This window comes from Schistocerca serialis, chromosome 4 (assembly GCF_023864345.2).
Source record: "Schistocerca serialis cubense isolate TAMUIC-IGC-003099 chromosome 4, iqSchSeri2.2, whole genome shotgun sequence".
Taxonomy (NCBI): Eukaryota; Metazoa; Arthropoda; class Insecta; order Orthoptera; family Acrididae; genus Schistocerca; species Schistocerca serialis.
Window position 1 is genome coordinate 732,183,299 of NC_064641.1, and position 26,987 is coordinate 732,210,285.

At 38.9% G+C, this 26,987-nt stretch overlaps 1 protein-coding gene across 1 annotated transcript; it reads left to right on the forward strand.

Annotated features, from left to right (window-relative positions):
* On the forward strand, positions 1 to 25,089 carry LOC126473252 (leukocyte receptor cluster member 1 homolog). Its single transcript, XM_050100179.1, has 3 exons — positions 1 to 345; positions 10,200 to 10,299; positions 24,150 to 25,089. Exons 1-3 carry the CDS (start codon positions 323 to 325, stop codon positions 24,978 to 24,980), a joined length of 954 nt encoding a protein of 317 aa, XP_049956136.1. The 5' UTR covers positions 1 to 322; the 3' UTR covers positions 24,981 to 25,089.
* Positions 25,090 to 26,987: the final 1,898 nt, after the last annotated feature.

Genomic DNA, 26,987 nt, shown 5'->3' on the forward strand with positions numbered 1-26,987 from the left:
GATCTCCATGTTAGCATAGAGATCACTGGTGATCACTCTAACCTATCGATAGAACATTCAGAGATTCTATAACACTCGTAAACAAACGCGTTTGTGTTTTGCAGCTTTGGTTGTAAATATTGTGGCGACTTGTCAGTGGCGAAGAGCTGTAGTATCCAGTACTGAAACAGGACACTCAAAATAATGAGTCATCAGCGATTGTAGTTTAACAATTGACGGCTAAAATTTAATAATTGTGCAATATATGTAACGAAAGGAAGGATAAGTGATTCTCCAAGAATCAACATTGCCTTAGGAATTATTATTGCTTCATAGTGGAACAATGAATATTCTTCCGAAGAAAAGGTGGGTGGTGTTTATTGGTGTCCTCGTTGTTCATTAGAAGTTTTCTCTCTGTATACTAATTTCTATAGCGAATTTAGTTGCAGTAGTGATCAGGAACCTGTTCTAATGCATAACATTATCCATATTTACGAAAAAGAAATACTGCACAGATATATATGATCGTGTGCTCACATTTCGCACAGTGTATGTTGCTGCCAGCGTTTAATCTTTTATCTGGACAAATATGATAATGGAATTATTGTGTGTGACTAAATAGCCAGTTTCATAATCCGTATGACATTTTCACAATTTTTGTCGAAATGTTGTGGAACGATTGAGCGTAGAGGTCATGTAGGGGTTCAGATGAAGATTATAAACCGCTGTTCTGCTTTGGCCAATGATAACACAATCAGTACTATTTTTAAAGTACTTCATGGTGACAGACCAACCGATAGTGTAGACCGAGGTCTAGGGTATGTTGAAAGGTGAAGACTAGGTTATGAGTTGGTGAAGCCAACAAATGTGTTATAAATTTTGCGTAAACATTGTGCATTCCGTAGTCACGCTAACTTCTGTGATGAACCCTTTATTTCCTCAAAACTCTGATATTTTTAAAACTTTTGTGTGTTTGAAGATATTATTAACCAGAACATCACTCAAAAAAATTGAAAAAAAAAAGTTTTCCTGCAGGGATCAGCTTTGATTGTTGAAATAAGCTTCATTTCATGTGACAGTCATAATATTGGTTCAAAGCATCACAGGTCAAAGTTGGTGGGGTTTATCATATTCTTCACTGCTTTCAGGTATGTAATTATTTTAGGTATCTCAACAAGGATTACTTCACTTTTGAGTGCTTCAAAATGACCATCCAACCAGTTAGGTGCCTAATCACAATGCAATTAGTGATTGTTCAGTCTGCAGTAAAATGTGATCCTCTCATTCAACATGTGCCTTTGATGAGGCAATTCACAGATGCACAGCAATTATTTTATTTTCTGTACAGCATATTTTAATAGAATGTTATTCATATCCAGCTGAAAGCATGCCTTGGCACTTATGCCTTTCGGACAGCTGTCAAGCAGTCTTCTGGTGATTGAGCAATGCTCAAGATATTTTGAAGTTTTGTGTTATCACAGAGTTTACCATAATACTGGATGGAAAAGGAGAAGGGATTAACATTTTGTGGAGCAGCTAGTTCCATACAGTATTTTATTTTTATGTGGTTGACAACCCACAAATTGGTTACAGTATTTTCCCTTTTCCATTGTTGTATATTTACTGTTCAGTATACATTCCTTTGTGAAATCTCTGCAGTTTCTTGTATCTTTCAAGTCATATCTGCCTACCTAGTGAGTGTGCTGCCCTTTGATACTTGTTTTCATACAGCACCTGATGTATCACTCCATCATAAATTAAAATTTTAACATATAGGTTCACATTTCCATATTCTCATTCCTTTATATTCTTTATGTTCGTGGGGTTACATTTCATCTTCTTAATACTGCTTATTGAGGACAGTAATAATCATCATATTTTAGTAGTCATAAGGTGTTTTCTGACTTTTTATCTTTATCGGTCATTTTAATGACATGATGTGTAATACAGAAAGCATGATGCTGCACAAGTCAATTAGCAATTTTATGATCATGCTGAGAAACCTTTTATAAAATGATGGAGTGGCATGTTGTGTGATGACGGCATGGAAGCATTGTCAAACAAACATTTAACATACGAGAATCGAGAATATTTAAATAGTCTTTTTAATGTTCATACTGTAAGGTATCCATTTACTCTGTAAGCCTAGTACATTTTATCTAATGATTCTTAAGAACCACACACACACTGTTTTGGTATGATGGGGTGGTTTGTTACTCAATTCCCTTCAAGTCAATTGCTTTTACTTGGCATATGAGTGGAAATGTCCACTACGTAAAGTGAATGAAGTGTCACATTTTTAGTTATATCATATAGCTATTTAAAGAGGTGAAAACACATTATAATCTGCCCTCTGAACTCTTGTTTCAAAGCTACTTTAAAAACTGTTGTACTACCAAATGATGAAGATCCACCATAGGTAGTTATGGAGCAGACATGTCAAGGAGGGGGCTTGTAAGCCCAGGATGCATAAGACAGGCTTACTGGTATTAAAATTTCACATTAGAATACTTTAAATGTGAAATTCAGTATAGTTAATGAAAGTTTTGCGTATCCTGAGAATGTATGGTGGTGGCCACACCAAAAGGGCAGTGACACCTAACATACTAACTTTGTTCGAATTCTGGAACAATGTGAATGAGTTGATTTGGAAGCAACTGATTCCTCCCATCTGCTTTGTGGTGTGTGGCGTCATTACGGCGTGGAGTTTTTGAGTTGGTTGTATTTGTAGATGTTGTGTTTCATGATGCCCTGTGATAATGTGTGTGCTGAGTGTAACATTGTATTGGGTTCATTTGAGGTACAGTTTTTACAGTTGCCACGTAGCTCTGAGTGTTTATAGCTGGTGGCCTAATGTAGATTGGAAGTGTTTTCTGTGAGTTACTAAGGTTTTTGTATGTTTGTGTGTTTGGTGCTTTTGTTAGGTTTTATTGGTTTGGTGTTTGTTGTGTTGTAAGAAATTTAAGTCACTGTATGGTTTCTATTGGTATGTATGAATATGACCATGAAATTTAATGGTGCTTCATTGTATGCTGAGATGGGTAAGGATATGCTGTCAGTTATTAAGTTCTTGCAGCTATTGGGGCTGGTTGCAGAGTATGTCAGGTGCATCACTTTTGGTGATAATAAGAGGCTGACGAGAGTTTCGGCACCTTGGACCAGGGAAGCATATAATTGCCTGTATCTGTGGGATAACATCTGGCAGTCGCGTAGACGCAGTACCTGGTTTGAGAAATCTAGGTTGGCCATGAGAAAGATTGTTTTGTTGACTTATTATTTTTGTTATAGGTCTTTTGTCAATTTTTGTGCGCATGAGACTCCTGTGCATGAGAGAAGGGTGTTAGATTGGTTTTCTTTTTGTTGAGGGGTTTGTTCCGAGTATGGGGGTAAGTTGCGTGGGCCTGGAGTGGTTGTTAAGATCAATGAATCTCAGTTTAGTAAGAGGAAGTATGGGAGTAGTAGATTTCGAGATGGTTTGTGAGTGGGGGGGGGGGGGGGCTGTGATTTCAGGGGGTGGGTGTGCTGATTGTGTTTCTTGGGGTGTGGAGGGCTGTACTAAGAAGGAATTGGTGGGTTTGATTGAAGAATATATTGAGGAGGGGAGTACTTTAGTTTCAGATGCATTTTTGTCATATATGGGTTTGGGGAAGAGGCGTTATGAGCATTTAATTGTTAATCACAGGCTTGAGTATAAAAATTATGAAACTGGGGTGCGCACTAATATAATAGAGGGGTTTTTGGGGGAGGATGATTAAATAAGTCATAGAGAGGGGGAAGATTTGCTCTTCCAACCTGCAATGTCATTTAGATGAGTATTGCTGCCAGAAGAGCGTCCATGGGGATTATTGTACTTTTTTTTTAGGGTGGTGGGTTGAGGGGGTGGGGGGGGGCGCGTATTGGTTGGTGATTTAATGGGGCAGGTTGTGCATGGATGAGGAGGGGGGATTGTTTTATGATTATGTTGTAGAGGGCTTGCCAAGTTGCAGTTTTTTTTTATTTGTAAGCTGTGATTGATTGTGGTTTACTCTGTGTTTTTTGTTTGTTGGAGGTTTTTTTTGGGGGCGGGGGGGGGGGGGGGTAGTGTGATGTGGGTGTTTGGGGTTGGTTTATTGGTGGTAGGTTGTGGTTGATTTAGGAGGTTTTTTTTTGTTTGTGTTTCTTTGTGTCCATGCATTTGGGTATGTATATGCACGTGTGTTTGAAGTGGCCTATCTAGATTGTGTTGCGGGATTCTGTTTGTGGTAAGTATTTTTTATTTTAGGTTTATTCCATAGGAATTGTGACATTTTTTGTATTTATGGTAGATTTGATGTGTGTTAATTGATGTAGTGCTGTCTGATTGTTGGGTTTTTGAGGTGTTGGGGTTTTGGGGTTTTGGTTCTATTTTTCATAATTGTAGGTTTTGGTTTTTCGATATCGATCGTTGTGGTTAAGCTATGCAGGCCAAAGGAAGTCATCGATTCCTGTGGTTTTTGTTGGTGTATTGGAATGCTGTAGTATTATTTTTTTGTGTAGTGTTTGTTTTTGGAGTAGTTGGTGTTTTTATATTGTTCTATATTTAGCTTGTCCCCACCATAAACCCCCATTTCCTGTGTTGTCCCCTTAGTTTCATTTTATTTTTGGAGTTATTCTGTTATTGATGGGTTTTTGCATTTGTTGGCATGTGTATGTAGCGACATCATAGTCACCATATTGGATACACTGAAAGTAGCGGTTTCTGCCATATTGATGATGTCACGGGTCAAAGCAGACAGGTGGAATTGGATGTAATGCCTTTTGTCCCATGAAATGATCTCTCATCCAAAGTTTACTAAGAATTTTAGGAAAAAGGAAAGGATCAGCATTCTGAATTTTTCCAATCCTGCAGTTTGTTTTGTATGTATGTATACTTACATATAAACAGGTGTGCAAAACTTAAGGATGAAAATAACTTTTGCATGATGTGTCGCTATCAAGTAACTGCTCAATGAAACTTTGACCATACAGAGAAAGAAGTGCTACAGCATAGCACAGAAGGTAACAGAAAGAAATACACAATGAGGTGATAAAATGACACTTTTATTCAAAGACAATAATTACACTGAGTCACCATGAGTAATGATAGTCCTTTGGACTTAACAGTAGGTGGGAAAGTGTTTGTAATAGGATTTGTGAGCACCGAACATGGCAGTGCATGTTCTGTAAGGTGCTGCGATGCTGGCCACAAGGTTAGTAAGGAGTTCTTATGGTAGGGTGTTCCATTCCTTCATGAGCATGGTTGGCAACTGGTGGAAGGTCATTGTGCATGTGGAATTGCTGCAGTACATTTCCCTGAACATTAAGCTGGGGAAACCAGTGGGACAGTATACTTGCCGGATATACTCTCATTCCATGAGCTCATCCACATGCACCGTTCGATGCAGTCACGCATCTTCATTCATAAAAATGAATTCAGGGCCAAATGCACCCCCAAAAACATACACACGGGAGAAGAGTTCAGTGTCACAATATTGTTGACTGGTGGGTGTACTGTGTTCAAAGATTTGGAGGTCAGTACACCCATATAACATTATACCTCTCCACACAACACCTGAACCACCAAAGTGTGCATTACGTTTTCTCACCTCTAGCCATATGAGTGTACATCCAGCATTGTCGAATATGGCCGTTTTGGAAATCCAGGTGTTGAGGTGTGGGGAGGCATAGTGTTTCATGGGCTTACTAACCTCCAAATCTTCGAACACGGTACACACACAATTTAATGTTATTGTGACACTGTACTATACTGTAGCAGTTCTTTCTATGTATCATTGTCAAAGTATCATTGAACTGCATTACTTGGCAGTGACACATCATACAAAAGTTACTTTCATACTTAAGTGTACATTAGTGTAAATTGACTGTCAGGAGTTAAGCTTACAAATCCTGTATCTGAGTGTTCAAGACTTGTTCTAGTATTATACGTAACTCACAACATGCAGTAAAATTTGAGAAGAATTGAAACTGTTGCTTCATATGGTACCTGCAACATTTGAGAGTATTTTAAGTACAACCTAATTGCTGGACCATGATGTCCTTTGATGGATGGATAGTATAAAAGTTTCCACAGCTGTGATGGCATATGGCATAAAGTGCACATAGGTTACTGAACACTCTGGTAGTGAGAAACAATGAAAGTGAGACACTTCTGTTGATAAATTACACACATCAGAAAAAGTTTTGCATCACCCTGGTTCCCAGAACTCCTGAATATGTATGTTCACTGTGGATATTGTATCACAGACACAGTCCCTTTGACTGTTCAGAGATGTCACTAACCCCCCCCCCCCCCCCCCCCCCAAAGATGTAAACAACTATGCATGAGCAGCACCTACTAGACGGAGGGGGTCTGACAGCTGATCAGTTCCAGTCATTCCACCAGGAAGGAGGTACACGGCTTGTGTTGTCTGTAGTTAACCACGCCCAGACGGTCAGTACCGCGGTTCGGTCGCGTCCTCATTGTTACTTTGTGCCAGGAAGGGCTCTCAACAAGGGAAGTGTCCAGGCGTCTCAGAGTGAGCTAAAGCAAGGCAGGAACTGTCGATGACATGCCTCACTCAGGCCGCCCAAGGTCTACTACTGCAGTGGATGACTGCTACCTACGGATTATGGCTCGGAGGAATCCTGAAAGCAACACCACCATGTTGAATAATGCTTTTTGTGCAGCCACAGGACATTGTGTTACGACTCAGACTGTGCACAATAGGCTGCATGATGTGTTACTTCACTCCCGATGTCCATGGTGAGGTCCATCTTTGCAACTACAACACCGTGCAGTGCAGTACAGATGGGCCCAACAGCGTGCCAAATGGACTGCTCAGGATTGGCATCACGTTCTTTTCACCAGTGAGTTTCGCATATGCCTTCAACCAGACAATCGTCGGACACATGTTTGGAGGCAACCTGGTCAGGCTGAACGCCTTAGGCACACTGTCCAGCAAGGTGGACATTCCCTGCTGTTTTGGGGTAGCATTATCTGGGACCGACGTACACCGCTGGTGGTCATGGAAGGCACCGTAATGGCTGTACAATATGTGAATGCCATCCGCCGACCGATAGTGCAACCATATCAGCAGCATATTAGTGAGGCATTCGTCTTCATGGACGACAATTCGTGTCCCCATCGTAAACATCTTGTGGAAGACTTCCTTCAAGATAACGACATCACTCGACTAGAGTGGCCAGCATGTTCTCCAGCAATGAACCCTTTCAAACATGCCTGCGATAGACAGAAAAGGGCTGTTTTTGGACGATGTGACCCACCAACCACTCTGAGGGATGTACGCTGAATCGCCTTTGGGGAGTGGGACAACCTGTACCAACAGTGCCTTGATGAACTTGTGAATAGTATGCCACAATGAATACAGGAATGCATCAATGCAAGAGGACGTGCTACTGGGTATCAGAGGTACCGGTGTGTAAAGCAATCTAGACCACCACTTCTGAAAGTCTCGCTGTATGGTGGCACAATGTGCAATGTGTGGTTTTCATGAGCAAAAGACAGGAATAATGTTTATGTTGATCTCTATTCCAATTTTCTGTACAGGTTCCGGAACTCTTGGAACTGAGGTGATGCAAAACTTTTTTTGATGTGTGTATTTATTTACTTTTCTGACTTTTATCTATTAATTGACTGCTTACTGCTTTTCAGCATATTTAGTTCTTTAGTGTTTTTTTGTTCATAAGTTGATGTTGTTGGTAATTCACTCACATATAAACTGAAAAGACAATAGTTTTCAATAATAAAAATAATGAGCTAGACATGTCAGACCCCTGTACAGAATTAATGAAAACAGTTTAACCAAACAAATTCAGTAAAATTTATGTGATTATGTGACCATGGCATCAGTTTGTGATATTCACCGATGTTTTGGACACTGTTGTGAATGATTTCCTTCAGGGTTGTGTGATATTGCTGAATGAGGAGCAGGTAAAAACCACAGAAGTGACATAATAAGTACCACTCCTGTTATGCATGAAAACAGCTAAGGCAACACAGTGAGGTGTGTGCCTATTCCCACTACATTTATAACCATTTTTAATAGGTCAGCCTCGTAAACACTGTGGGCCAGCTACCACAACCAGCCAAGATGACACAAGCATGTATCCATCATCCTAATTCATATTGGCAGGTTTTTTCGAAATCTCAGTCATAATGTTTATTGTATTCCTCTTGTAGGAGTGTGACTGTGGCTAGTTCATGGATTTACCCAAATGTTTTAGTCTTGCCTTGGTATGCTCCACATTCAACAATATCAGTCAATAAAATTTGTTATGAATAAAGGTCATCAATTCCCTCCTCTTCACTCCTTTCATCTAAACAGAAACTGAGTTATATAATGTTCGTGGCACATTGTTGTAATAAATACATCTCCCTGATGAACACCACTTGCAATAATTGCCAAAGATTGCTGAGTATTGTAACATAATGATGTGGTAGTGTACATAGAAAAGTTTCATTGAAGCTGACAGCAACTGTGGAAACTTACACTCACATATAACAAAAGATGTGAATAACTCTTCTGAAAGAAAAGAACCATTATGGTGTGAGATAAGGGAGTTACGAAACGACTAGAAAAGTTTTGAATCTCAAATTCTGAGTGTTGAAAATAAGTACACTTAAGAACAGTGAACAAACTGTGAAAGTATTTCAACATGAAAGAACTAAAAGAAATGGATGAGCACGTACAGAACAGTAGACCGACCGACAGGCACTAGTAGAAATACTGGAGCTAAGGGAAACCTAAACAAAGAAAAAAGAAATGAAGTTGTAGCATGGTATTAAGTAGAAAAAATTATGAATTATTTTGGAATATTAAGATGACTCACCGAAAGGCAGAAGGACTGCATCATCGATAGGCACACAAAGGGTATGGAGCTTGGCTAGCATTTGGAAAGCACTTTCTTTTTCTAGATAGAAAAATGTGCACACAAATGCACATTCACTCACATCACATGCTTGGCTCCCTACACTGAGATCAGTCAACTGCCAGGTCTTTATTGGCCCATGGTGAGTATATGGGATGGGGTGAGAGGGATGGAGTGAGGCAGGAGGCAGGGAAGGAGTTGAGGGCAAGCATGTAGACTTGGGCATTATATAACAGCACACAAGTAGCTGATGTAGGGACACAAATTGGGTGGGGGTACTGGGGCAGGGGTGATACCCACACACACACACACACACACACACACACACACACACACAAAACTCTATTTGGGGGGGGGGGCACCTTAGATTTAGGCCAGGAGGGTTATGGGAGTGAAGGTGCTGTAAGGATAGCTTCCATCTGCGCACCTCAGAAAAGCTGGTGGTGGTGGGGATGATCCAGATGGCGTGGGTTGTGAAGCAGGCATTGAAATCTCACATGTGCTCTGCTGCACGTTTTACCATTGGGTGGTCCACCTTGTTTTTGGCAACAGTTTGGTGATGGCCATTAATTCTATTCGACAGCTGCTTGGTTGTCATACCAATGTAAAACACTGTGCAGTGGTTACAGCAGGGCTGGTATGTAACATGGTTGCTTTCACAAGTGGCCCTGCCTCTGATGGTGCAGGATAAGCCTGTGACGGGATTGGAGTAGGTGGTACTGGGTGAGTGAATTGTGCAGGTCTTGCATATGGGTGTTCCACCATTTATGATCTCTGTGGGAGTGGCCACTCCCAATCCCCTGCCACAGGGATCATACTCCTGTGGAGCTGTCAGTTGATTGAGCACAATGTAGGGAGTACATATGCACATGTGAGCGAGTGTGTGTGTGTGTGTGGGTTTGTGTGCATGTTTTTCCTACAGCTAGAGAAATGACGTACATTCCAAAAGCTAGCCAAGCCCCATCCCTCATAATTTTCAACCAGAACTTCCTGCACATTATTAATAGAGAAAAATAGTGTTCTCGGAGAGATTCTGTCTCTCAGAGAGATACTAAGTTGGGTTTTAAACGTGGAAAAACTCATTTCATGTCACCTCCACTATAGCATAGAGTTACTTACAATATAGGCCTAACAGAAAGAAAATTTGAGGAGACTCGCATAAAAAAGATAAATTGTCCATTCCTTGAATTTATGTACTTAACCAAGCATGAAAATGGGACTGGGCTGTTTGCTCGTGATCTGTTGCCAGTCAGTAACTAAATCATTATACTGTGTTGTATACGCGATATTTTTTGTTTTGTTTCATGAGTATGCTTTAACTGTTTTGTATTTAGATGGCATGTCCGCACCAAAGAGAACATAGCCAGAGTCCGGAGAGATGAAGCAAAAGCTGCTGAGGAAGAAAAAGAAAGGCAGAGGAGGGCTTTATTGGCTGTAAGTATTTTTTCTTGGGAGACAGAGACGTGTAACAACATCCTGGTACACCTTATTGATGCACTCTTATTAATAATATTTGCCCATTGTAGATGTACAAAAATTACAAATTGTATTGGAATGACAGCATCCGTCACATCTGCTGAAGTCTTTATTTCTTAAAGTTGTTTCCCAGCATTTCATGTGTACTGCAGCCAATGTGTGCACTATCCTCATAAAATGTACATATTGACTGTAGACCCTAAAAAGATGAGCAGGAAATGTTTGAAACTGTTGTGGTCTAAAGAAATAATGCTCTTCATCTGTAAAGGAGGCCACTTTACTGAAAAGCAGAAGTGTTGAGTCATCAATGACTGAAGGCTTCTGCTTTTGGATGAGTGCTCTCCTTTACTCCTGAAGTATTTGCTTTCTACCAGAACTTCCCTACTGCAGAAATAAAGCTCTTCCAATGTATGTAACTAGTTGCTGCAATTGCAATACAATCTGAATCATTATTGTTTTCTTATTTTTGTGTCAGAGATTGGGTTTCACTAGGCATGGCCTGCACCTCAATAGGTATGGGAAGGGGAGGCTGGCAAAGCTTATAGGTGACTGTCTAGAGGGTTGTGGTGAGATCACTGACTGAAAAATTTATGTTGTAGTTGGTGTTAGAGTTGCGTCATTTGTATATTGAAGTCAGGTGATAGGTATACCTGCTTAAAGGAGGTCCCTCTAACTAAGGAATCACCTTCAGAGGTCATCATGTTTCCAAGAAGATAACGAATTAACATATTTCGTCAAAATGTAGGAGGAAATTATTGGCATATCAGAGCATCAATTAAATAATTTGACAGTTCAGAGGCTTCCTTTACCAGGATACAGATTAGCTGGCTGTTTTTCAAGGAGTTCCTTGTGGAGTGGGGGAGTGGCCATGTATGTAAAAAAACTGTATTCCATTTGAGTCCATAGACATATCATGGCACTGCATTAAACAAATATTTGAATGTTGTACAGGGGCAGTTGAATTTTGTGAAACTCAACTTCTAATTTTTGTTGTTTATAGGTCCCCTAACTCTGACTTCAGAGCATTTCTGCTCAAACTGCAGAAGATTCTTGATTCACTTTATAGGAAATACCAGACATTAGTTATATGTGGTGACTTCGGTATAAATTTTATATATGATTGTGCAAGAAAAAGCATGTTGGTGGCTCTCCTAAATTCATATGATCTGATACAGACTGTATTTTTTTTTCCAACTAGGGTGCAGGGGAACAGTAGCACAACCATAGACAATATTTTTATTCATTCTTCATTACTAGATGGGCAACTTGTTAGTAAAAGGGTGGATGGCCTTTCAGACCACGATGCACATATTTTAACACTAAAAGGCTTTTCTACTCAAACAACAGTCACATATAATTACAAATTATGTAGGGAAGTTAATCCAATGGCAATAAAGAGTGTTTTAAACCTCGCCAAGGAACAAGAGTGGCAGGATGCTTACAGTGCTGATAACATAGATGACAGATATAATGCTTTCCTGGACACATTTCTCATGCTCTTTGAGAGTTGCTTTCCATTAGTATGTTCTAGACAGGATACTAGCAGTAAAAGACAGCCTGGGTGGCTGACTAGTGGGATAAGGATATCATGTAGAACAAAGTGGGCATTATATCAAAATGTTAGAAGTATTCACAATCAAGCTACAGTAGCCCATTACAAACAGTATTGTAAGGTGCTTAAAAATGTTATTACGAAGGCAAAGAGTATGTGGTGCGCAAATAGAATAGCTAGTTCAGAGGATAAAATTAAAACATTATGATAAGTGGTGAAGGAAGCGTTTGGTCAGCAGCACAAGGTCGACGGTATAAAGTCAGTTTGTAGTAAAAATATTTCTGTTACTGATAAATCACATATATGTACAGTATTTAACAATCATTTTCTGAGCATTGCTGGTGAATTAAATAAAAATTTAGTTTCTCCAGGGAATCATATAACACTCTTGACAAATGCCTTTCCAAGATAGATATCTGAAATACTCCTCTGTGATACATACAAGGAGGAGATTGAGTCAATAATTAAATCACTGAAGGCTAAGGACTCTCATAGATTTGATGGAGTACGTAGCAGAATATTAAAGTACTGTGCTGCACATGTTAGCCCTATACTTAGACATATTTGTAATTTTTTCATTAGGAACGGTCAGTTTCCTGAACAGTGATTAAAATACTCAGTAGTAAAGCTGCATTATAAAAAGAGAGAAAGGGATAATTTTAGACCTATTTCTATGCCATCAGTGTTTGCTAAAGCTATTGAAAAGACTGTGTATGTAAGGATAGTTGATCATTTTATATCACATAATTTGTTATCAAATATACAGTTCAGCTTTAGAAGTCATTTAGCAATTGAAAATGCTATATTCTCTTTTCTCTGTGAGGTACTGGGCGGGTTAAACTAATGGTTTTGAACGCTAGGCATATTTTTTGATTTAATTAAGGCATTTGATTGTGTTGATCACAAAATATTGCTCCAGAAGTTTGACCCTTATGGAATACGGAGAGTAACAATTGGTTCAGCTCTTACTTTAACCCTTTTGCAGTCACCCGATTTGGAGTGGTGTGTGCTAAAAATGTCACGCATATTTATATTGTTTTGCTACATTCTATTTAAACTGCCATATATCATTCAGTATTCACTTTAAAAATATGAAAAAATCACCACTTATCCATAAAAGTATGTAGAATATTATGGCTTACACAGATTATTATAATGTTTCAAATGAATTTGATTGTGACAGCCCAGATAAAATATTTTTTTTAATTTTTGATATTATAAATTTGACTTTGTTTCCATATATCCAACACTGTGCTTCAGTTTAAGAAGGCTAAGTACAGTCCATGGAATCTACACACATTTGTGAGTAAAATGACATGATGGACATCAAATTTGTGTTATTATTCAGAAAGTTAATAATCATTTATTTGAAGAGAACATTACAGAATTTCCGTGTCTACTGTATGACTTAGCATTTGTGTTTAGGAAAACATTCACCGTGCAAACCCTTATTACATCTATTGCAAACAGTTCTTACAAACAGTTCTTGACCTTCTTTTCCTTTCCTCACTAGTACACACACAGCATCTTGACTCTTTCTTCTCTGGATGTTTTCTCAGACCCGGAGAACCACGAGGATCATGTTGCAAATACTGTAATAGGGAAGTGTGACATTTAGTGGCAACTAGACTTTCATCAATACTAAGTTGTTCATGAGGTATGTAATGATGTCTAAATATATTATTAGCATGATCTACCCATGGCTGGTATCTGATACATGGGACATAATCAGGATGGCTGGTGCTGGACATTTCTCACTATCCACAAGATGAAAGAATTTCATAAGATGCCTAAATCGGTGGGCAGAAAACATTTTACCAAACCATGGAAATGCCAGTGACGGTTTTGTGCTCCAGTATGAGAGCATTGTGGGCCTTTTATTGAGTCCCATATTTAATAAGCAAGCAATTAAACCTCTTACCTCGGTACTTGTCACATTCTTCCATTTCTTATATGGTTTGGACAATGTAGCATGTTTAGTTACAAACTGTTTAGCTGAACGATTTGTTTCAGTTACAATAAGTTGCAGGAACGTTGTAGTTAAGAATATATTGAAATATTCTATCACAGGAGATTCTGCTGGTGGCATATGTTTTGGCCCTGGCAGCTCTTGAAATGGATGTGGTAATGGCTGTAGTGTTTCGGGCGCAATTGCTTCAGTGTATTGTACATCTTCCACTTCGTCTTCACTTTCGTTCACAATATTGTCAAGTACATCACTGTCACTTTCTGAACTGTTGCTACATTCGCTAAAACACTCTGTATCACTAGTAAAATATAAAAGTTCACAAATTTCTTTGTCGGTAAGTCCTTTGCTGTGACCTGGTGTAGGCCGCATTTTTCATAAAAAGTGGAGAAAATAAACAAATTGTAAACACTTAACGTGAAGAAAACACACAGAAACAATGATAAATAACTGTACTGCACAAAAACAAGAACGTAGAATGCAATAACACAATGTAAACATGTACTGCGAAACTCGATGTCAATAAACATACGATGCAAAAGCGTAATAATTGAACGCTAATATTTCACTGAAACAATGCTCAATTGTCGATAGCTATCGACCTACACGTAGCTCGAGTCAAAGAGCATCTGTAATCAGCATGCCAAAATCATCTAGCGCCCGATTCTGTAAGATAAACAAGACGAAGCAGAGTACCGACAAATCGGCACCCTGACAGTATTAGCATCATTAGGGGGTGACGATACATCTTTACCTTGACATTCAAAGGGTTAACAACAGACAGCAAAAGGTCATTATTCACAGTGCTGAGAATGACTGTGAAGTGGGATATGAATGGGGTACGGTCAAATTGGGGGGGGGGGGGGGGGTGCCCCAGGGATCATTGTTACGGCCACTCCTGTTCCTTATTTAATTTATATAAATGATATGTCCTCTTGTATTACGGGTAACTGTAAAATATTTCTGTTTGCTGATGACGCTAGCTTGGTAGCAAAGGATGTTGTGTACAATATTGGCTCAGTTTCAAATATTGCAGTTCATGAAATAAGTTTGTGACTTGTAGAAAATAAACTAACGCTAAATCACAATAAGACTCCGATGTTTTAATTTCACGGAATGTATATATGATTAGTGAAACTGACCAGTCCAAATTTGTGGTTGATCAGATAGATAGTAAACTGTCATGGTAAGCCCACGTTCAGAATCTTAATGCTGCTATTTTTACTATTCGAATGGTATCTGAAGTGAGTGATTGTTTGACACGAAAATTAGTCTACTTGACTTATTTTCCTTCGCTTATCTCATATGATATTTTTTTTGGGTTATTCTTCCCATTCTAAAAGGATATTTTTGGCTCAGAAACGGGCAATAAGTGGTATAAGTTTGTGAACCTCTTTTTGGCCCTTTTCGCTAGTCTGAGTATTTTGACATTGGCCTCTCAATATATGTATATTCAATATTGTCGTTTCTTGTTAACAATATCAGCTTATTCCCAAGAATAAAAAGCTTTCATTTACTTAATACTTGGCATAAATCCAATCTGCATTTAAATCGGACTTCCTTAACTCTTGCGCAGAAAGATGTGCAGTACACTGCTGCATCCATTTTCAGTAAGCTATCTCAAGAACTCAAAAATCGTAGCAGTAATCCACGTGCTTTCAAATCGAAACTGAAGAGTTTCCTCATGGGTCACTCCTTCTGTTCAGTTGAGGAGTTCCTTGAAAAATTAAGCTGATTCTTATGTTATATTGTTGATTGTGTTTGCTTAAACTTTTGGCTTGACTTCTTTTTGGGTTCATAAACATTTTATTTTATCTGTTATTACTTTTATGTTGTAATTTCATGTACTGATGTGTTCCATGACCTTGGAGATTTGTTCCTCAATTTGGTCCTACAGAACTTGACATGTAAATAAATTTCAGGATAATTGTTCATGTTCTGTTGCTTGAACCTTTAAACTCATGAAATGAGTTATATTGCTTTGCTGTACATAACTACTGTGATAGATTGGGATAACTCACAACAATAACTGCGTGGCCATCTGTATTGTGACTCGTTCTGCTGCTGATGAAGATGCCTCAGTTTGACTGCAGGCCCTTTTCCATTAAAACATTTTCAAATACTTTATATATTCCTCCACGAAAGGGCAAAGTAAGTTGCTGCTGTCTCAGTTTGTTAAGTTATAGATGTTTTCTTGCCCAATCAACTGTAGCTTATCCCTGTGAGGTGTTTTGCATTTATAATCTTCTTCCTTTCACGTGTGGAGATCTTCTTTGTGGAGCAGGCTGTAAGCTAACACCTTGGTTCACACTACCAGCTAGATAAGTGGGCCTTCCACAGAACGGTTGAACACATGGGACCTAACTGAATACTGAATCAAAAGCTTATAGGTGACAATACAGGAAAGAGCCTGAAGACAATATATAAGCACAAAATATCTTCTTAAGATATCAGTAGCACCAAATACTGGTAAATAGTTGTCATGAAAATATTGTGCTAGTGACCATCTGACTTAATGCCTGCATATTGGCATCACCTTTCTTATTTGTTGCTTTTATTTTGCCAAATATTGAAGGAATAAGATGTTTTATTAGTTTTAAATTGACCTCTTAAATATTAATTACGGTGATGTATTGGGCAGATAACTTTGTTTTCTCAGCTATCATTGTTGATAAAGAATTGTGGTGTGATTCAATCCTATTATGGTTGCTTATATATTGTTTTCAGGCTCTTTCCTGTATTGTCACCTATAAGCTTTTGATTCAGTATTCAGTTAGGTCCCATGTGTTCAACCGTTCTGTGGAAGGCCCACTTATCTAGCTGGTAGTGTAAACCAAGGTGTTAACTTTCAGCCTGCTCCACAAAGAAGATCTCCACACGTGAAAGGAAGAAGATTATAAATGCAAAACACCTCACAGGGATAAGATACAGTTGAGTGGGCAAGAAAACATCTATAATTTAATAAACTGACACAGCAGTAACTTACTTTGCACTTTCGTGGAGGAATATATAAAGTATTTGAAAAAGTCAGTACTCTTAATAAAACATATTCCATGTAGGTATTGGGGCAGGGGCAACTGTTTATGAATGTTATAAGAAATAGTTATTGAAAATAAAAGACAAATTATAGAATTTTGTAATAGATCGCATTAGGCAGATTTGCCAGTCAAATGCATTCCAAATTTGGCACACTTTAATTTATTTGGATCATAACCAGAAACTAGTGCTCTGCACAATGTTTAAAATACAAAGACCTCCAATACCATTTGTAAGTAGCAGGTCGGTTTTTTTGTTCATCTGTAATTTAACTTGGAGATCCTTTTCTTTATATTTATAAGGAAATAGTAGCTTATTGAAGAGAATACTTTTGTATATTCAGAAAGGAAACATTTGCCCAGTAGTTAGAATGAGTAGAAATGAGGTAATAATAATGATAATTTACAAGTGCCAATATAAGATATGCTTCAGGTAATCATAATGATAGTTTACAGTTGCCAATATGAGATATGTTTCTCGAGTTTAATGAATTCCATCTTTTTTTCGTTTTTAGACTATTGAAATTTCACATATTACAACAGAAACTCTGTTACAGATACAGTATTGTCTGAGCTGCTGAGATGTAAAATAAAGGACTTCTGGTTGATCTGTTCAAGTGGTAGATGTGTTTTTGAGTTATTTTTTGCCGTGCTGCTTTGATCAAAGTCCACATTTTATTAGCACTAATGAGTCAGTTGTCTACTGTCTGTGAGACAATTATCATGAGTGTCCAGCAGCTGCTGCAAGTAGACTGTGAGGCAGGAAGTACACTCCTGGAAATTGAAATAAGAACACCGTGAATTCATTGTCCCAGGAAGGGGAAACTTTATTGACACATTCCTGGGGTCAGATACATCACATGATCACACTGACAGAACCACAGGCACATAGACACAGGCAACAGAGCATGCACAATGTCGGCACTAGTACAGTGTATATCCACCTTTCGCAGCAATGCAGGCTGCTATTCTCCCATGGAGACGATCGTAGAGATGCTGGATGTAGTCCTGTGGAACGGCTTGCCATGCCATTTCCATCTGGCGCCTCAGTTGGACCAGCGTTCGTGCTGGACGTGCAGACCACGTGAGACGACGCTTCATCCAGTCCCAAACATGCTCAATGGGGGACAGATCCGGAGATCTTGCTGGCCAGGGTAGTTGACTTACACCTTCTAGAGCACGTTGGGTGGCACGGGATACATGCGGACGTGCATTGTCCTGTTGGAACAGCAAGTTCCCTTGCCGGTCTAGGAATGGTAGAACGATGGGTTCGATGACGGTTTGGATGTACCGTGCACTATTCAGTGTCCCCTCGACGACCACCAGTGGTGTACGGCCAGTGTAGGAGATCGCTCCCCACACCATGATGCCGGGTGTTGGCCCTGTGTGCCTCGGTCATATGCAGTCCTGATTGTGGCGCTCACCTGCACGGCGCCAAACACGCATACGACCATCATTGGCACCAAGGCAGAAGCGACTCTCATCGCTGAAGACGACACGTCTCCATTCGTCCCTCCATTCACGCCTGTCGCGACACCACTGGAGGCGAGCTGCACGATGTTGGGGCATGAGCGGAAGACGGCCTAACGGTGTGCGGGACCGTAGCCCAGCTTCATGGAGACGGTTGCGAATGGTCCTCGCTGATACCCCAGGAGCAACAGTGTCCCTAATTTGCTGGGAAGTGGCGGTGCGGTCCCCTACGGCACTGCGTAGGATCCTACGGTCTTGGCGTGCATCCGTGCGTCGCTGCGGTCCGGTCCCAGGTCGACGGGCACGTGCACCTTCCGCCGACCACTGGCGACAACATCGATGTACTGTGGAGACCTCATGCCCCACGTGTTGAGCAATTCGGCGGTACGTCCACCCGGCCTCCCGCATGCCCACTATACGCCCTCGCTCAAAGTCCGTCAACTGCACATACGGTTGACGTCCACGCTGTCGCGGCATGCTACCAGTGTTAAAGACTGCGATGGAGCTCCGTATGCCACGGCAAACTGGCTGACACTGACGGCGGCGGTGCACAAATGCTGCGCAGCTAGCGCCATTCGACGGCCAACACCGAGGTTCCTGGTGTGTCCGCTGTGCCGTGCGTGTGATCATTGCTTGTACAGCCCTCTCGCAGTGTCCGGAGCAAGTATGGTGGGTCTGACACACCGGTGTCAATGTGTTCTTTTTTCCATTTCCAGGAGTGTATATTCTGAAAATAAAGCATGGAAATTCTAGGCACTACACAGTTGAATGCTGTCTTGGCGGAATTTAATGGCAATATTGCACTGAAGTAAGACTGAGTTTGACACATAGAGCAGTTTGAATTAAACAAAAACTCATTTATCTTGGCATAAAATAGACCCAAAACATAATATCTGACTATTGTGGATTCTGCAGACATTGTAGTCTGTCAAATGAATATGGAATTCATCTTCTTGTTGATCTCCAATGTGCATGTTGCTACCAGCTGTCACTACATCGAGAAAGTTGTGGTTGCCTAAACCTTATTTTATCCTTCAACAAATTAGTGGGTCTCTGTTCAAAGATGGCTATGTTGTATCACATGTTACCTGACCTATGTCTATAAGGTGTCCTCAATTAAATGTTTATGTCATACGCCAGATCAGCAATTATACAGTGGGATTCAAAAGTGTGTTCACAAATTTGAGAAGCTGATAGAGGAATCAGACTGCAACTACTTCAGAATAGGAACTTATGGTCTTGGAAGTAATCGTGAGCCAGTGAAACCTTTGAAATGTCAAGAACATACAAGGACAATGAATGCACACACACGTTAAGTTCAGCAAAGGTAATGTACTGTTTACATGGCAATGTTGTATGTTACCGAAACTGTTCATAATGGTGACCACCACGTTCAGTGTAGGCATAACATCTCCACAGAAATTCTGGCGCATTTTACCAAGCACACCAAGCATTGCATGGACCTCGACAGTCACTGCAAGTATCCAGGTGAGGAATTGGTATCATGTACATGAGACTTTTGATATGCCCCCCCCCTCCCCCCCCTGCCCAAAAAAAAAAAAGGTCAAGAGACATCAGATCAGGGAATCAAGGTGACAACTCCCTTCCAGTCAGACACCTGGGATATTGACTCTGGGTATGAAGAAACACTTCTCACAGGATACTTTTAGCAACTGATGAGGTTTGTGTGGTGCCTGGTGTACTTGGTAGAATGCACTAGTCTATCCTATGAAGATGCCTATATTAACAGTGGTGGTCGCCATTTTGAAAACCTTTTGTAATGTACAGTATTGTTGAGTAAATAGTACATCATCTTTGTTGTACTTAAGATGTGCGTGTATTGACTGTCCTTGTTGTTCCTGGCATTCCAAAGCTCTCACTGGTTCAGGATTACTTCCAAGACTGTTCTTAAGTTCCTACTCCAAAGTAGTTGTATTTAATATGTTAATTGCGGCTGTAGATCACAACAACCTGTCAAAAACATCTAGCAAATACAACGAACTCCTCTTCTATGTGATACCCTGACTGGAGGAGAGTTTACTTAATGCATTTGCTGCTCTTACAAAATATTTTTATTTGAAAGTAATATGGTTGGTTAACTCTAAAATTTGAGTTGAGATTTGCCACCATTAGTGATGTCTTGCATAAATTATGCTCTCTCATGACACTCTCGTTGTGATGATTGAGCGGTTTGGGTGACAATTTTATAAAAACACTGTGAAAACATCGTAAGTTTGTAAGCCAATAAAAGCTTTTCAACATGCCACATTGTTTAAATACAGAGTTAAGGGGAGTTGGAACGCCCTATCCCGACAATGTTAAATTTAGTGACTTGGCTTCTCTGTATTTCAGGTGAGCCTTTGACATGAAACTTTTGCAGGACATTAAACTGTATGTTCTGAGTCTACTGAATTACAATAATTGCATTTCAGCCACTGCTTTCAGAAATATAATTTTTTAATTACACAGTTAAAATTTTGTGTACTTTTTTGTATATTATCCTAAATAATTTTATACGTAACATTATGTTCTTCTTTTAGTTCAGTAGACTCAGGATATGTATGTTATTACTCCCCACTTGAAGTGGTTTCAGAGATTTAGGGAAAAATGCAACAGAAAATGTAAATTTTCGGGAACAGTTTCTAAAGTTTCAGAAGACTGTAGCTCACTTAATGTATGCTTAATTTTTTATTTTTAGTCACTCAGAAGCATCCTGCACCATGCTGTATATCATCCTCTTGATCTTTTTCCAAGTTTTTTTTTCTCCCTCTGGACTCCTTAGTGGCCAACTGTGCTGCATACTCTGCTTTATCAATGCGAACCTTGTCCAGAATTAATTCCCATATGCTGCAGCACTTTCACCCTACCAATGTTGCCCTCATTAAAAGCAATAACAGCATCACTGACCCCCCCCCCCCCTCCCACCACTGCAGTAATTGCACCATGAATCAGGTCCAGGAGGGCAAAGGTGGTGTACTGGTTTTTCATCTGTTGACAGTCTGTGGAAGAAGGTAGCCCATACTACCTGCTTCATTTTCAACAAATCCTCGGTATTATTTGTTTTGGCCATCCCATAATACTGCTGTAGTTCATCAATAATTTTGTCTGTCAGCCTGCCTCTTATGGTTTTACCATCAGAAAGTTTCTTGTCTTTCAAACTTTGTTTCAACTTCTTCAACCTAGTGCCCATCATCTTCTGGACAAGACCTTTATAACACAGCAATCCACAGCCTTCTGTATAAAAAAAATTACCGATTCTATTAGATGTTGAAGTAATGCATGTAAAAATTTTAACATTTTCAACCAGTGTAGATTATATTTAAAAAAATAAAATACTTCCCATGTGAGTTTATAAGTGATATATGTATCATTTTATTCGGAAAATTGCAAATTTTATAATGAGATAAATATCTGAAAACGTGAAAAAAAAATCATTAATTGGAACAACTTCATAAAATCAGTAGTAATAATGGTAAATGGAAGACTTGCTTTTGTTGGGTGATGATGCAAAAGTGCGGCGCATCTATGAAGCAAAACCCTTACATGACTCTGGTTTATACTACTGTTGCGCTATTTGGTGCCTTATGAAGTTGACTTGACGAAAGACATTGAAGAAACCCAAACACATGCTGCCACGATTGTGACAGGTCAATATAACCCATAGGAAAACAATTCTCAGGAAACTTAAATGGGAATCACTGAAAGAAATGACTTTTTTCTCAGGAAATTATGTTGAGCACACTCTGAGGAGTGACTTTCAAAAGTAGGTTGTACGGTAATTCTACCATTATCATCATATATCTTTTATTAGATTATGGTGGATGTTAAAGGCATACAGTCAGTCATTTTCCCCTCGTGAGTGAACTTCAATGAAGAATAGTTAATATTGGCACAGTGCATCCACTGCCAGGCTTTGTACTGTAGTTTAGGATGTCTATCCAATGCTAACATCTACTGACATATTGCTTTTGGCTTCTGTCTTGGGTGCTTCAGCTGACATTTGTTTGACGATTTTCTGACCTTTCACCAACATGAGTGGCTTGCATTGTCAAAGGAGGGGGACACTTTGACAATATCAGCTACTTATGGTGGTGAATTGTCAGAGAAGTCGTCAAAGAAGCTTTGGCTGAAGAACCTGAGACAGAAGCCAATAGGCAGTATGTTAACACCTACCCACAAAAGCCTCAACAATTTTATACTAACATCTACCGCAGTTTTTATTGTTAACATCCTGTTCTGTGTAACTGTTTTGTTTTATAATGTTGTTGTTGTATATGTAAATTGGTTTCTTATTCTTAAACTTTGATGTATGTCTGTGTTGTAATGTGAACTTCCAATGCAAGGAGATGCTTACGTAAACTCTCTCTGGTGACATGAGTTGCTGAACCCATCTGAAACTGTGTAATTGTATTGCAATTAATTTTTACCAGAAATAACTAGAAAACGAAAATTTGTGTAGGCTACTCAAGAGACTGTCCTTTGTAATTCTGTATCATGCAGTGCAGTGGACAGTGCTATAATGTGTGACATCATAGTATGTGACTTGCAATTCTAACACATGAAATCTAAGAGAGTAAAAATTCTGCATAAAATAGCAAACCAAACATTGAAAGAATAATTAGCCAAAATGCTTCTGTGAAAATTGTCCTGCAGATTTATGTACCAAAACTAAGTAAAATCCTGAACACTAAATGACACTCAGGTGCATATTTAAACCTGCACTGTAAAAATACGATTGTCTGTAAAAGTAAATGAGATTTGAACTAAACTTTACTGAGCTGGACCTGATAATCATTTTGAAATCCAAAACTTGACTTTGAATTATTTGACTGTCCCTAACCAATTTTCATGACCTACCTTGCAATGGAAATTCGGTACTGCTCGAAAGTGGTACATATTTAAATGCAGCACAGCAGCAAACCGACTAAATAAACACCTTGTCAAGTTCAGTGCTAGGAAACGCAGTTATGCTATTCACACCATGCCTTTTTGTTTTGAGTGACTGTTCTGCTCAGTGCACTGTAATGACACATAGTTACGAAATTGAACTTTCATGAGAAGATGGGGGAAGAAACTCAGCTTAGTGAATGATTGAAAAGAGACTAGCATTCAGAACTGTGTGAGGAACTTGACTCCTTAACTATTACAACCACCTTTACAAAAATCACTTCTTGTAAAAAATATGTCTCTACCATGAAATTAGTTAATGAAATGGCAAAAGAGTAGTGAATCATAACTCTGGAGTCCAAGCTATGCCAGCATCTCAGCAGTCAGTCAAACTAACTGACCCAAATCAATAAAGAAAGATTGTGTTAAATATTTGCTTTTCTCAAACTCATGATAAATTTCGCACGAGCAAGTAATGCAGCAACGACATTACCTGAACATCTTCACGGTTCTCAATCAGTCTTTACAAAATCATATTTCAAAAAGGAACATCCTTTGTGTTTGCATCTGTGTGTTATGCTAGCTATTTACAGACTACTCAGCAGTGGGACCAACACCCAACTCATTACTTCTCACTGAATGATACATTGTCAACAACAATGCACAGACGACCAAAGATCACAACGCTTGTACTCAGAACCTCTATGGCATAACATATTGATTATTGAAGACTTCAGTTTCAAACATATTTAGTGTACAAATATGAAGTATGACATATTAAATAAAAAGAGAGCTCACCTAACTCTTATTGAATACCAAAAATAAAACCTTACTACACTTCTGTTGATGTCTTGGTTTAGAGACAGCTCATTTTAGACTATCATTCTGATTGTTTCAGGAACAAGAGGCCCGCACTGCTTTGCTCCGCAAAAAAGCAAGAAAGGATGGTGGTCAGTCTCCCGATGAAGGTGGAATTCAAATTACAAATAAAGCACAACATGTCAATCTCTTTGATGATCTGGAAGAGGGCAAAATTGTATCATCACTTAAGAATGAAGAGCATGAACGTGAAATAAAAGAAGAAAAAGAGAAATATGAAAAACAAATTGGTTATTTAACATACCTAGGCCAGGACACTGTTGAAGCCACTGGGAAAATTCCGTGGTATGATAAAGTTCCTGACAGAAAGAAAGCAGAACCATTAATGGGAATGGATGCAGAAGTATCTACAAAGAGCAAATTACTTAATGATCCTTTACGAGATATAAGGAAATATTTAGGTGTTAAGGAAGAACAATATTTGAATAAGAAAAACAAAACAGCAGATGCTAACAAGAAAGTAAGTGCTCATACAAGCATAATAGATAACAATTTAGACACTTACAAGAAACATAAAGACAGAAAGAAGAAGCATAAAAAGAACAAAAAAGTGAAGAAGAAACATAAAAAGCATCGGAAGTCAAAGAGAATTAGCAGTGATGAGAGCTCTGAAGTGAACAGTGAAGTTAGCAATGATGAAGATCAACATGACCAAAAGCCTAACTTAGAGCAGTTACGAGCTGAACGCTTGAAACGTGAGGCTGAAGAAAAACGAAAAGCTGAAGCACTGCTAGCTAGGTTACGAGGTGAAACTGTTGAAGAAGAAAAGACTGAAACCATAGCAGTGCCTGTAAAACAGAAGTACAATTCTCAGTTTAATCCAGAACTCGCAAGGCAAAATTTTAGATAAGATGTGCTGCTCTATTTCCAACTTACAGTGTTGTATATATAATGAGTTTGGATTATAAACTGAAAATTTTGTGTTTTGTTGAAAATAAAAATTGTTTTCAAAGTTGCAACCTTTGTACTGTACATATTTCATTATGACTGATTGAGGGAGCTGGTGCAGTCGGGAGGAAGGCCGTTCAAATCCGCATCCGGTCATCCAGATTTATATTTTTTGTTATTTCCGTAAATCACTTCAGACAGATGTTGGGATGGTTTCTTTGAAAGGATGTGGCTGACTTCCTTCTCAATCCTTCTGTATTCTGATGGGAATGATGACCTCACTGTTTACTCCCTTCCCACAAAATCGACCAAACAACCAACCATTATTACTGACATTTTTGTGGTTTTCCTGTACCTGCTGTTCATAAATCCCACATCTGAATATTGTTGTGTGATATTATATACCATGTTCGCACTAGTTAATGAATTTGATGAACAAATGAAGGTTCTGCCACCCAAAATTTATGTTGCCAGAGCCAGTATTTAATGTCCGTTTATTCTTCAGCTCTGAAACCACGATTCTTTCTTCCGTGCACTTTCTTCATTTTCACTTACGTGGTTCCTCTTTTTGAACATATAGAAATTCATAGAGGGTTGCAAAATTAGTGCACATTACAATACTTGATTTGCAACAGTGATATTCTGTAAGTGGTATTTTTGGATGCATTTTCACTAAATTTCTTTCAGCAGAATGATAATGTGTCACAACAGTTCCTTAGCTCCAGAGCTCAAGTGTGTCACATGTCACATTTGTCCGCCAATAATAATCAGTTTGTCTGTCTCTCTGTTTTTTTAAAAGCTTGTGGTGGGGGGCACGACATTCATGAAATATGGAAGAAAAAATTTATGAACATCGTAATCCATGATCAAAGGAAAATGTTCTTTACAATTTTTTGTTGATATACAGTTCAGTATTATTGCTGTAATTGCACCTTGAGAATGATCTGTTGATGTTACGATTGATGTGCAAAACGTTATGCTGTTGTAATGACTAGTACTAGTTCTTTAGATATTTGTATCTGCAAAAGAAGTTTTAAATGTCAGATTGTGGTTGTAAATAACTTCCTTGTAATAAGGTATAGTGTTATGAATTAGAACAGCTTAGTTTTCATTGATATTGGAATCTATCTTCTGGACCTAACATGTCTATTATTTCTTAAAAACATTTGTAAAAACGGTGTAATTTTTGCCCAAATGCAAAGATGGTAGCAGAGATCAGAGTGGACACAGAGTTCATTTCTTATTTAGGTGTTGTGCAAGCCTCAATATTCAACACAGTTTTTTTATTAATTATCAGAAAAAGTGTATTATTATGAGTTTCGAAATTGACAAGCCATCATTAGATGATTTGAATATATGACACAGTAACTTTTGAACTGTTTCAACAATCAGAGCACAGATACACTTACATTGTTAGTGCCTCTTCAGATCACTTCAGTTGACAAGTCACTATGTAACATATTAAAATCACCTGATGATGAAATCTTGAAATAAACTGAAACCTGTAATGCTAAAACATGAGTGGCCTTGGGCTGAAACTTTGTTTTTACAGGATGCTCACTGTTATTTCCTAAGACAGAGTGCTTGGTCTTTATTAGTAATATTTCTGCCATTCATGATCCCTATGTAGCAGAATATCAACTTCCTATTTCACTACCACTGCCCCTAATACTTTCTGTGTACTGTTTGTCTTTTATCCAACACTCAAGTATTTTTCATTTGTTTTACTCACATTAGTGCCAAGGATATACATTCTGCTTTGTGAAAACTATGAAAAGTAGAAATCTGATGAGAAAATGAAAATATAAGTTTTAATCTATAAGTGGTAGATTAGGAAAATGACAGTGTGTTCTTACCTGCCTCCTACCCTGTCCCTAACGTACATACTTGCTCTTTCAAATGTAATCTGTCCCAAACTTGGCTTAGCTATTGTCAGTTGTGCAGAGATATACTAGAGGTGGAAATCATA

What these genes read in the sequence shown, in the direction of transcription:
- LOC126473252 (XM_050100179.1), top strand. Translation starts at nt 323, where the DNA reads ATGAATATTCTTCCGAAGAAAAG. An exon ending in AATATTCTTCCGAAGAAAAG is followed by an intron (nt 346 to 10,199) that starts GTGGGTGGTGTT and finishes TTTTGTATTTAG; the next exon opens with ATGGCATGTCCGCACCAAAG. An exon ending in AGAGGAGGGCTTTATTGGCT is followed by an intron (nt 10,300 to 24,149) that starts GTAAGTATTTTT and finishes TGATTGTTTCAG; the next exon opens with GAACAAGAGGCCCGCACTGC.